Here is a 12587-nt window from a genome sequence, read left to right as displayed (position 1 = left end):
ATAACTATAATAATGTTAAGTGAACAAGAAGAAAACATTTTATTATCCAACATACATCAAAATGCATGAAAGTATTAAACACACATGTTAAAAGTGGCTCACCCTATGTGCTGTTGAATATGTGGGGCAATCTGCCAAGTGAATAAAAATTCACTTCATTTTAGTGAAATAAAAGAATGAAGAATGAAGATCTTTATGTCTATGTGGCAACATTGTGGATTTTTAAAAATCTTCTTTGTACTATATGTTCTAAATATATAAAATTTGCACAGTGTTTTATGAGTTGTAAGGAAATGGTTTTAGTGATGAAAAATAATATTTTAATGCAAATTCCACTGAAATCCATTGGCCAGAGCAGCTTGAAAACTAAAGCAATGATCACACTTTCCTCCCACCAGTTATGATACCGGTATATGAAGAGGAATAGTGAAAATAAAGTCAGATCAAAAAGCCTGCTAGGTACAAAATACAGCTGGACAGCAAGTAAATCATGCAGCTGGCAAACAGATTAAAAAAAAAAAAAAGACAATCTCTTCCTATCACTGTTCTCTTTTCTCATGTTGCAAGAACCAATCTATACTAGCGAAGGTAGGATTGAGGATATTTTGTAGGCCGAAAATATTCCTGGCAGTTTCCAAAATGATTCTGATACGCCTGCCTTTGTGAAAACACACTGGCTCCCTGAAGAGTTGCTCTATGAAAACCCAGACAAGTCCCACAAAGGGCAGCTTTGAACATGGAGGGACATAAAAGAACTTTAAAACTATTTTGTCAGACCCTGTCACTATTTTTTAGTTATCAGAAATTACATATCTGGGTTCAATTCTAAAACCTCTCTTCTGGAACTCTCTAAGTTACTTAGACCCATTAGCGTTACATTTTCCTCCTGTAATTCACTGAACTTGTTTTCACTATGTACACGCTTTCCTTAATTTCCACATACAACTCTAGAAGTCTACATTTGGAATACGTAACTGTGATTATAGCTTACATCACTAGGAGTATCTTACGGCTCAGAACCCCCATTAGTTCCCATTATTCTAAACAGGAGATTCCGTTCTTAAACGGAAGACCTGGGACGCCGAGGCTCCCTGGGCCGGTTAGCGGCATTGCTGGCATAAGCAGCAACACAAGCCTTTCGTCTTCCTACCGGAGCCGTTACCAACACGGCTTCCTAAACAACTGTCTACCCTCTTCATCTGAGGACTTCGGAGAATCCTTGGTTACAAAGTTAGCGCTAAATAAACACAGGTCCAGGTCCAGACACATACTTTTAGTTCCGTCAAGGAAACGTTTACCAAGTGCCCTGGCCCTAGCATGTTTTCAAAACTGCGTGTTGGATCTTGTTTTCCCGATTAGATTCCACCGGGGGAGGCACCGGCCTGGTTTTCTGTTCACTAGTGTCTCAGATCCTCGTCAAATCCCTGCCCTCACAGAGACCTTTCTCTCAAGAGACCTTTCTGCGAGCTCTGTACAAGAACGCCGCAGTCCCAGCACCTGGGTTCAAGCACGTCCCACAACGGGAAGACTGTGTTAGGAAGTGTGGAAACCCGGCGCTGAAACGCAGCGGGCTGGAGGGAGCACGGGCGACGTTCGCGCCGGGAAGACTGAGCGGAAGGGGGTTAGGCGTTAGCTCCAAAGACTCCTCAGCCAAGCGCAGAGCGCGCAGTCACAGAGCCCTCTCACCCGCCCCCTTCCCCCCGGCCGGCGGACCAGCAGAGCGGCGACCGCCGCAGACTCACGGGCCCGGAAGTTACACGCGGCCGGCGCCATTACGTAACTTCCGGCCACGGCTCACTTCCGAGACAGACGCGGAAGTGCGGGGAGGTCCCGGGCCGAGGTCGGTTGCCGGACTTCTGGCGCCGCTGTCCGCCTTGCGAACGTTCTGGAAGGATAGATTCCTAAGAGGCCGGATCCCGGCGGCCCATACAAGACGAAACCGGCGCTTCTCCGCATTGGAGCCGATGCCGGCCGCGCCCCAAAGGCCCCGTAGCGGGGCCGGACCATGAGCCTGCTGGGCGGCCCGGCCTCCTCGCCTCGGACCCCGCTGCAGTCCGGCAAGGCCAGGATGAAAAAGCTCCCGAAGAAGAGCCAGAACGAGAAGTACCGGCTTAAGTACCTGCGGCTGCGCAAAGCGGCCAAAGCTACCGTGTTTGTGAGTCTGACCGTCACTCGGCCCCTCTCCGCTTCGACACTCCTGATTCGCGACATCTTCCCCCCCACACCGTCCCCCTCCCGAGTGGCAGGAACAGTAGCATTAGCTTTTGCAGTACACGTTACTTGCCGTTGGCCTTGTGTCCTTAAACAAATTAGGTAATGTCTGTACTCTTCTGTTTCCCGACCCGACTGCTTTTCAGAGTTGTGAAGATTAAGTGAGGAAAGTAAAGCGCCCATAAGTCTCAGTCATTGTAGTTCTTACCGCAAAACTCTTGGAAGGGCGTTTGATTCTCAGGAGAACCCTAGAGTGAGGCATTGTTTTTAGAAATGGCCGCCCTGAAACCCGGAGAGATGACTTGCTCCAGGGCACTGTGTCAGATTCCAGCATACACACCCTGGTCCTCGTTTCTTTACTACTTCCACTGCACAGCGTAGGCCCCAGCACCCCAGCATAACTGACCTCTTCCCTCAACACGTTTGCGAAGCTTTCGGCAGTTTACCCCTTATCCCTTGAGTCTCCCAAGTATTTCTGCTGTTCTTTTACCGCCGAGGCACGGAGTGTGTTGAATGAGAGAACTGGCGTACCAGCCACAATTTGTGGTGGGGTGCTCTGGCTTGCTGGAGCTTGCCTCTGTGCTGGGCAATAGGGAATGGAGCTCTCCAGTGGGCTTCCATGTCTGAGTCACCACCTTACCTCTTCTTTCTGCCAAAAGCCTTGAACATCTCTCAGCATTTTTGGAAGGATAAGGGAAGGTTTGGAAATGAGAACATTCTTTCCAGAAGCACTTGCTTTGTGCTCTGGAGAGAAATGAAGAAAATAGAATTAAGGGGACTTGATACTTCATTGGCCATTCCCCTTCTTTTATCCCCTCCATGTCAGAGGTACTTAAAGTCTCTTGTTCCTAGGATGTTGGGTCCACTAAGGACATGAAGTAGGCTTTGTGAAGAGTCTGAGGTCTCACCTGTGGAGCGTCCAGATGGGAGCATTTCCTTTACAACTGATGCTTGGGAAACAGATCAAGTCAGGAAGATGATACTTGAGTACACATAAGTAGATTATGAAGTTTAAGAATTTTGCATACTACAGTTGATTTTATTCTATCCAGTTTTTCTCTTTAAGGTTCATATTGCATGGGATGCTTTGAGTTAGGTTGGTTTTGTAAGTCAAGGCACTCAGGAACAGGTACTTCTCATATTTGTAAGGGTTAAATTTAAGTAGTATTCCCTTTTCTCTGCCAAAGGCTACCCCAATCAGGGTGATCCTACATCTTGGTTTGCCTAGGAGACCATAGTCTACCATACTGTACTGGCATCATAATTAATAGCACCCCCTTTTCACTCAGAATTGCCCCAGATTCAATAAGTTTTGTAATTACCCATAGTGGAACTTACTCTACCTTTACCTGTAGGTTTTTTTAATAGTTTGCAAGGTAGAGTAGCTCATCCTTCTCACCCAGCAACACAGATTTTTGGTTTGAAATATAGCTCCTCTTAGGGTACCTAGGTGACTCAGTCTGTTAAGCACCTGACTCTTGATTTCAGCTCAGGTCATGATCTCAGGATCATGAGATCTAGCCCTGAGTTGGGCTTCTTGCTGGGCATGGAGCCTGCTTCAGATTCTCTCTCTTTCCACTCCCTCAGCCCTTTCCCCTCACCTTCCTTCCCATGTCGTTCCTGCATGTGAGTTCTCTCAAAAAAGAAGAAAAGAAATACAGCTCCTCTTCCCAGCGTAATACTTTGATCTTGTATTCTTTTTATGTGATTATATCAAAAAATTTTTCTTAAAGGAAAATGCTGCTATTTGTGATGAAATTGCTCGTCTGGAGGAAAAATTTCTTAAAGCGAAAGAAGAAAGACGGTGAGCTGCCTTCGCTTTGTGTTCAGAATCACATTTTCAGCGATTGATATGGTGTTACTCTTCTGTAATTTTTCTCCAGTGGAATTTTTGTGCATTATACAACTGATTGGCTACTGATCAAGTACAGAGAAACCGTTCCCATTTACCCAAGTCTTGTTGGACCCTGGGGATGAGACAGCTCCTCTATTCACCTTTCTCACACAGCCCCCTTGTCACATATAAGGAGCTATCTTCTTATAACTCCCCAATTATAAAGGAGAAGTAATAAGAGAAACTGCCTCTCATTCCGCAAACACTCAGTACGGACTGCTCTCTGCAAAGCACAGTGGGTACATAGAAAACATATACATAAGCAGGTTGTGGAGTATGTCCTTTGGCACCCTAACACCTGTCAATATCAAAGGAGAGGAACCCTTGTGTAGATGCAAGAGAGACAAGCTATAGTCTTTATCTTTTGCTCCTTAACATACTGTCTTCTGGAGCTTCATTATTCCCTGGACCCAAGAAGAACCTTGTTTTTATGAGTGTAATAATCTTTGTATATAACTGTGGCTTTTCCAATGCTTGAGTGAAATACTGAACTGAGATAAACCAGAAGTTCATACCTCTGCTCCCTTTCCTTCCCCACCTCAGGTATTTGCTAAAGAAGCTCCTCCAGCTTCAGGCTCTAACTGAAGGGGAGGTACAGGCCGCAGCTCCTTCCCACGGCTCCAGTTTGCCCCTGACTTACAGTCTGGCCAGCTCTGTGGGAACTGTACAGGGAGCCGGGTCCATTACTGGGCCCAGCACTGGGGCTGAGGAGCCATTTGGGAAGAAATCCAAGAAGGAGAAAAAAGAAAAAGGCAAAGAGAACAACAAACTGGAAGGTACCTTGGGGAGAGGGTATCACTTGCCCCAGTGGCCCAGTGACTAATGGCAAAGACCTGGAACTCACTGATAGACACAAACGACCACGGATGTCCTGAAACCCTCTTTTGATCCTTAACCAGCCCTAATAGCCTTGGAAGGCAAGTGTATTTGAGCCACTTTGGGTGGAGGAATTGTGGACAAACCTGGGTAAATGTGAAGGGAGCAGGCTCAGGCTTCCCCCCCCCCCCCGCCACCCCCTGCACACACACCCCCAATTCCCTGGGGGGCCTTCAGTTTTATCTTTCCCAGAGGTAGGGAAATGGGCTAGGTGGCCTTTTGAGCACACGGATGGCTTGGGAAATTTCTGATCTGATAAATGAAGGTAAGAGGCCTTAAAAAATGCAAGCCTTTTAGGTCCTCAGCACTAATATTAAAATTAGCGACTGCCAGGTGGGTGGGTTAGAAAGATACTCTGGGCTTTGAGGGAAAGTCCCATGTGCCCATTCAGTGAGTACATAGAATGAGGATTGGCTTATTGCTCTTAGCATTCACGTGTAAATTTTTCCCTTCCTCTCCGCATTGGGAGGGGCCTAAAGTGGGTGACCCCAGATTTGCGTTTCAGTTCTGAAGAAAACATCCAAGAGAAAGAAAATGGAGGGAGGTGCTCGCAAGCTGGTTCAGCCCATTGCCCTGGATCCCTCAGGACGGCCTGTGTTCCCCATCGGACTGGGGGGTCTAACAGTATATAGCCTGGGGGAGGTGAGTGAGACCAGCGATACATAGAGAAGAGAATCAGAAATACGGGAACGGGGTTGAGCCTTCCCTCCCTGTTCCCATTAGCCGCAGCCCCTTGCTGATCCAGACCAATCCCAGAGAATTTCCAGGTCAGTTGTGTCTGCTGCCCAACCAACACACTCTCAGTGATTCGAGTCACTCTTTACAGTCCCAAAGTGGTCTTAAAGGCTACCACAGTCCACTGGACTCCTGAATTCTCTCCAGCGACCTCATTTGCTGATTGGGGGCATCTTTCTTATAGATCATCACCGACCGACCTGGCTTCCATGACGAGAGTGCCATCTACCCCGTGGGCTACTGCAGTACACGGACATATGCCAGCATCAAGTGCCCAGATCAGAAGTGTCTGTACACCTGCCAGATCAAGGATGGCGGCATGCAGCCTCAGGTACCGGCTCTACGAATAACCACCCTTTTCCTTTTTTTTCTCTTTCTTTCTTTCTTTCTTCCTGTCTGTCTTTAAGAACCTTCTGTGTGGCAGCCACTTGAATAAGTATTACCTGATTCAACACTTAGAATACATACTGTATAATAACCATCTGGATAACTCCAAGATGCAGAAGAGCAATTGGCCCTAAGTCAGACCTTTGTTAATAAGTGCTTAAGTTGGGATTTGAATCTGTCTTACTCCCATCCTGACGCCCTTTCCTTTGAAACCTGCCACTTGCATTGTTGCTATGGTGACCGTGAGGCTGAGTGAGTCTGCTTATGTGCGAGCTGCAGGCTTATATACCAGAACGAGGACTTGGATACTCCACTATTTCAAGAAGGACTGAAACGGAGGAAACAAAGAGACTGCATATTGGTTTCTGATTGCATACACTCTTAAGGACTTGGGAGACGTGAACATTAGGCTTATGAAATCTCTCTGTTCATCCTTCCCACTGCTGTGGTTGAAGGCAGTTCATTTTCCCCAGCCATCACCTCTGATCATTGGGAAAAAAACAGACCATTTTCAGAGTTCCAGGCTTCACTGTCTGATTATGTTACAGATCACTAGAAAGTTAGGTGGAAGGAGATAGAGGCAAGGAAAGAACCTTTGAGCAGAAGCTGAGAGCCTGCTGATGCATGTGGATAATAGTGCCCTGCCCCAGTCCTGGTTAGAGCACTGTTAAGATGCACATGAGTGTTCAGATGACCTGACCATTGCAGGAGTTCTGTGTAGAGAGTACTTCAACCGAAAGAGTCCTATTGTAGCAATATACCATCTTTATAACAGATTTATAAATTCAGTGCAAGTTTAATCAAAAGTTAATAGCATTATAATGGATATAGACAAGCTGATTCTTAATTTCCTGAAAGACAAACTGCTGGACTATTTCTGAGAAGAAAGGTTTGTGGGGTTTTAGTTTCCTTTTTTTTTAAACTTGTTAACCCCTCTAGGCATAATTTTCAGGTACATCATGAGTTTCAGTTCTTTTTTTTCAAAACTAACATGAAGTGGTATCTCTAGTATGCATATTATGCATAGAATACTTGAGTATGCTTCCACATGATTTTTCTTCATCTCTTTGTTTATAAATGCTACAAGGACTTTTAATTACTTTAGCTTTATAGAATGTTTTGTACTATATGTTAACAGAAAATATAGAAGAATATTTTTATAATCTTTGAGGTAAAAGCTTTTCTTTAGCAAAGCATGAACTGTAGTAGGAGCCATGAAGGAAAATAGTAACAGATTTGACCCTTAAAAATTGAATGAACAACAAAAGGCCCAATAATCCAAGTTAAAACTCAAGGAAAAAACAGGAGGAAAATATATAAGGGGATTAATATCCAGATATAGTGCTCCTGTGGTCAAATATAAAAAACAAGCAGATACAACTGGTATTGCATAGAAATAGTGCAGATGGTTGGTAAGAATGGACCTCCTTAGCAATGAGGGAAATGCAAATAAAAAGGTCTTACTTTGCTCATTTGCTGTTCATATTAAAACAGCAGAGAGAGTGAAGAGCAGAGAGAGTGGTAAAACTTAGTGTTGGCCAGGGTGTAGGAAAACAAGTATGCATTAGTATGTGTGAAAACGTTTTCAGTCTTTTGGAAGGCAACTTGGCAATATCAACAAGTTTAATACGTGTGTCCTTTGACCCAGAATACTGCTAGGTATTAGAGCATCTCCTAGAAAAATATGCAAATGTGAATAAAAGAGTTACATATAACAATATACATCATAGCATTGTATGCAATAGCAAGAAATTAGAAATAGCCAAAATGAACATCAGTAGGAGAATGGTTAAAAATTAACATTTATCCACCTTGTGTAATATTATATAGCAGTTAAAAGAATGAAGTAGAGTTATGCATACAAACAGGGAACGCTCTCCAAGATCAAAATAAGAGAAGTAACAAAACCACTGACCAAAACTCACAAGATAAATTATTGAGAAAATTGAAAGAGCTCTGAATTTGACACAGTAAAATTGAAGTAAAAACTGCAGAAGAAAACAGCTGCAGAAAGTAGGTAAAATAGGTTTTGGATTCTAAGAAATGATTAATCACATGATTGAAAATACACAGAAAATAAATCTTATGGAATGATTTGATTAAACATTAAAAAGCTGGATACTGTTTTTGTTTTTATTAAGTTTTTGTTTAAATTCTAGTCAACATACAGTGTAATTAATATTAGCTTCAGGAGTAAATTTAGTGACTCATCACTTACGGCACCCAGCGCTCATCACATGTGCCCTCCTTAATCCCTGTCCCCCACGCAGCACCACCTCCCCACCACTCCTCCAGTAAACCTCAGTTTGTTCTCTCTAGTTAAGAGTCTGTTTTATGGTTTGCCTCTCTCTCGCCTTTTTTTCCCCCATGCTCATCTGTTCTGTTTCTTAAATTCCACATAGGAGTGAAATCATATGGTATCTGTCTTTTTTTCTACTTATTTCTCTTAGTATAATACATTCTAGTTCTATCCATGTTGTTGGAAATGACAAGATTTCATTCTTTTTTGATTGCTGAGTAACATTCCAGTGTGTGTGTGTGTGTGTGTGTGTGTGTGTGTATGCCACCTCTTCTTTATCCATTCATCAGTTGATGGACACTTGGGCTGTTTCCGTTATTTAGCTGTTGTTGATAATGGTGCATGTTTCCCTTCAAAACCCTGTTTGTATCCTTTGGATAAATACATAATAGTGCAATTGCTAGATCACAGAGTAGTTCTATTTTTAACATTTGGAGGAAACTCCATACTGTTTTCCAGAGTGGCTATACGAATTTGCATTCCCACCAACAGTGAACGAGGGTTTCCCTTTCTCCATATCTTGGCCAACACCTATTATTTCCTGTGTTGTTAATTGTAGCCATTCTGACCAGTGTCATGTGGTATCTGATTGTAATTTTGATTGCATCTCCCTGATGATGAGTGATGTTGAACATCTTTTCATGTGTCTGTTAGCCATCTGTGTGTCTTTGAAACAAATGGATACTGTTTAACCAAACTTTGTAGAACACTGGTCAAGGAGTTTAGTTGGCAAAACAGAACTTACTACAGAAATAATTTCCTTCACAAAAATTCACTGAAATTGCAGAAAATTGGTCAAAGAATTAAGTTGGCTAGATAGTATTTGTTACAAAAATAGTCTCTTGGCAAAAATTCCTCAGTATTAGTATAATTTTAATATAAGAGGGTTTTTTATAGTCAGGATATTTTGCAGTTCAAAAAATAAATGAGCCTTGCAGTAAAAATGGGTATATTCCTCCTAGATATTACAAAGTAAAGCTAAGATTACATGATCTTATTTTATTTCATAATTTCTAAAACACCATCTGTGGGGTGCCTGGGTGGCTCAGTTGGTTGAACATCTGACTCTTGATTTTGGCTTAGGTCATGATCTCAGGGTCATGAAATGGAGCCCCATGTCAGGCTCCCCCTCAGCAGGGAGAAAGTGGTGCTCTTTCTCTCTGTGTCAGATAAATAAATAAATTTTCAAAAAAAATTTTTTTAAATACCATTTGAATTTGTACTTAATAGATGTAAGTAAGTGGATAGGAAAAGTACGTAACAAATTGAAGTGTTGACTGCTGGAGAACAGTCAGGCAGGTGTATAGAACTGAAACAGCCAGAGGACTTTGTGTTTTCTTGGACTCGTTTGAATTTTGAATTGCACTCTAGGAAACTGTGCCCACCTGCTAGTGTTGTGTGCATCAGCTTCAAGACCTAGAGTGAACATGTAGTTAGAGAAGGAGTGTGACTTTCTACTACTTGCTCCTCCAAGGTTGAGCTCATTGCCCTTTGGTCTTTCTCAGTTTGAAATTGTTCCTGAAGATGACCCGCAGAACGCCATCGTCACCTCTTCTGCAGATGCCTGTCATGCAGGACTGCTCAAGGCCATAAGTGCTGCTCTGTAAGTTGAAGCTTGGAAACAGCCTAAAGAGATCACTTGTGGTACAGTAAGACTTCCCTGTGTTTAATGTCTGGAGACCCCATATCTGTAGATAGCTCTCTACAGATCCTTGCATCCTTTCTGTTTCTTACCACAGAGTATCCACATCAAGAAAGTGTGTTCTCTACATTCATACCCCAGTCCTAAACCCATTCTCCTCTCCCTCTCCCCTCTTAAACTACAAATCCTTCCTCTCCTATTTAGGGGGAAACTAATGCCCAGCCTGCTTCCTTCTGGAGCTGACTTTTTTGGGTTTTCTCATCCGACTATTCACAACCTGATCCAGAGCTGTCCAGGAGCTCGAAAATGTGTCAAGTAAGTGTGGTCAAATCCATTTCTCTTGAGAGAAGCACCATGAGCGGCAGTTACTGCTTTGCTCGTTCTGAAACTCACTGAGCCGCTTCTGTGTGCAGAGCGCGCTTGCTCCTCAGCCAGTGTACATCAGTGGTAGCGCTCAGCCTCGGGTGAGCAGGAGCCAGCACCCCACGGAACCAGAGTTACCATTTTCTCTGAGTACCACGACAGCAAAGGCACTGGGAAGTCCTGCAGGAGAACGTGTCCCTGCAGACACCGGATCTTCTCTTAGTTACTTTGTTAATATGATTTTTAGATACATATGGGAGCAATCTCTGGAAGTAAGAATGGGCTATTACGGCTCACAGACATCCCTTATGACAATGCCCTTGGATCCTGCAGTTACCAGTGGGTGAAATTTGAGGTGTGGAAACCCGGAGACGGGCAGCTGCCGCAAGGACTACCGGACAGTAATGCAGCTATAAGCTTCGAAGCCTTTCAGAGACAGGCCTTTGGTGAAGATCACAGTGATCCCATCCTGCCAGGTATCTTAACTTTACCTTTCTGGTTTGAAAATGGACTATTTCTAGGCTGACCTCTACGCTTCATTCAGAGTTGAGTACTGCAAATTGCTGGGCAGTAAGGGATAGAAACTTCACCGCCCCCCGACCACAGAGGGTCCCGGGCGTGAGGATGGGCTGGCCTGCCAGGCTCCCCGGCAGTGCTGGCAGCAGTCACACGGAGTGGCCGCCATCAGGATGAGGCTCGGCCCGCAGAGAAATTAGGCTTTTTTCCTAACCTGAGTAAGACCCAAGCAGAGCTCCAGGGGAGAGTCTGCTGTGTAAAATTTCAAAGGAAGTGGAAGAAACCAGGTCATGGCCTTGGTCCCACCTATGTTTGGTGGATTCCCCCTACTTCCCCCCACCGATGGGTGGAACAATGAGGGATCTGGCACTGGGTCCTATAGGGAGAGCCCTGTGCTAGAAATTATAGAATTCAAATTCTCTCTCTCTAATTTACTGTATAACCTGAGGCAAATCACTGAATCTATTCCGGCCACAGTTTCCTTCATTGTAAAAGTCAAGTTTCTGTCATGTCTTCCCAAACAAGGGCAAGATTTGGCTGACAGGTGTAAGGGTGTTGGGAATTGAAAGGACATCCATGTGTCTGAGCAGTCCCCTGAGATTCCCAGGCATCGGGGAACTGAAGGGATTTTCTTCTTCAGGATCCTTGGACCTTCCAGAGCTTCAGCCCACACCCTTCGTGTCTTCTTACCAACCCGTGTTCCTGACGCACGAACCCCTGGTGGACACTCTCCTGCAGCGCCTGAAGCCTCTGTCACAGTGTAGCCCAACTCCGTCCTCAGACTGAGCAGGAGGGGACCACATACCATGTCATTTAACTAAAGTAAAATTCCAAATATGGAAGAAGACCGCATTTCAGGAGTGAAGGAGATAGCACATTTTGTCATGGAGGCTCCCGTGGTGACAGTGTTCCCTGGGAAAAACTTCAGCTGCTTTATTTTTAGCAATAAATTTCTCTTTACAAATCTGCTTATTTTCATCTTGTTGTAATCAGGATTCCCCCCCCCCCCCCCCCCCCCACTTAGCTCTGCCTGAGGTAGTGTAAACTTAGTGTTCTGTGAGCCCGAGTGAGAGAAGGCTGCTGACTCAGGGAGAGGTAGGAGTCTGACAGCCTTCCGCCTGGATTCTGATCCTAGCTCCAGAAACGACGTCCCGGCCCCTGCTACCCAAGCAGCTGCCTTGTTTTCATGTCGGTACACTCACAGCCCAGTGCTGCTTGTCCCCAAGCTGGAGAGGCCAGGCCGAGGCCCACCGTTCATCTTTTTCTTCACATGCCACATCCTTCAAGGGAATCAAAAGGTCCTCAGTAATCCTGTCTGCCCCCTTTGCTGTTCTTTATCCGAGAATGTGCTTGTCGCTGAACGCAGAGTCCACATGATCACACAGATACATCGTGTTGGAGGGCAGCCCCCATCCATCCGCAGGACAGGCTGACCCCGTCACTTCGCTAGCCGGCTAATGACATGACTGTATTCCACGCATCTGAACGTGTCGGCCTTGCTTATGGGGCTGAGGGGGAGGTTTCAAACCCGCCTCACCCGACCTGGACCACAGTGGAACCATGCGCCCCACCAGGTACCCAGGCCGGCTGGATGGAAGCCACGGAAGGACCCCAGAAGGGGTGGAACGGGGAAGGAGTGGTGACAGGTGTCACTGCTGCAGTTC

At 44.9% G+C, this 12587-nt stretch overlaps 1 protein-coding gene across 2 annotated transcripts; it reads left to right on the top strand.

The window, feature by feature from the left end:
* The first annotated feature begins 1780 nt into the window (after positions 1-1780).
* Positions 1781-11887, top strand: TBRG1 (transforming growth factor beta regulator 1). 2 transcript variants are annotated; one of them, XM_004750152.3, is made up of 9 exons: positions 1783-2155; positions 3945-4015; positions 4649-4881; positions 5487-5623; positions 5901-6047; positions 9908-10005; positions 10249-10359; positions 10741-10883; positions 11564-11887. In XM_004750152.3, exons 1-9 carry the CDS (start codon positions 2006-2008, stop codon positions 11707-11709), a joined length of 1236 nt encoding a protein of 411 aa, XP_004750209.1. In that variant the 5' UTR covers positions 1783-2005; the 3' UTR covers positions 11710-11887. The 2 variants fall into 2 exon arrangements, with proteins under 2 accessions (XP_004750210.1, XP_004750209.1); XM_004750153.3 differs by lacking the exon at positions 11564-11887 and having other exon boundaries at positions 1781-2155; positions 10655-10883.
* The last annotated feature ends 700 nt before the right edge of the window (positions 11888-12587 follow it).

The sequence above is a fragment of the Mustela putorius genome, unplaced genomic scaffold, assembly GCF_011764305.1.
Source record: "Mustela putorius furo isolate JIRA1106 unplaced genomic scaffold, ASM1176430v1.1 tig00000460_pilon_pilon_pilon, whole genome shotgun sequence".
Taxonomy (NCBI): Eukaryota; Metazoa; Chordata; class Mammalia; order Carnivora; family Mustelidae; genus Mustela; species Mustela putorius.
Note: the sequence above shows the minus strand (reverse complement) of the source record. Positions and strands in the feature narration are given on the sequence as shown.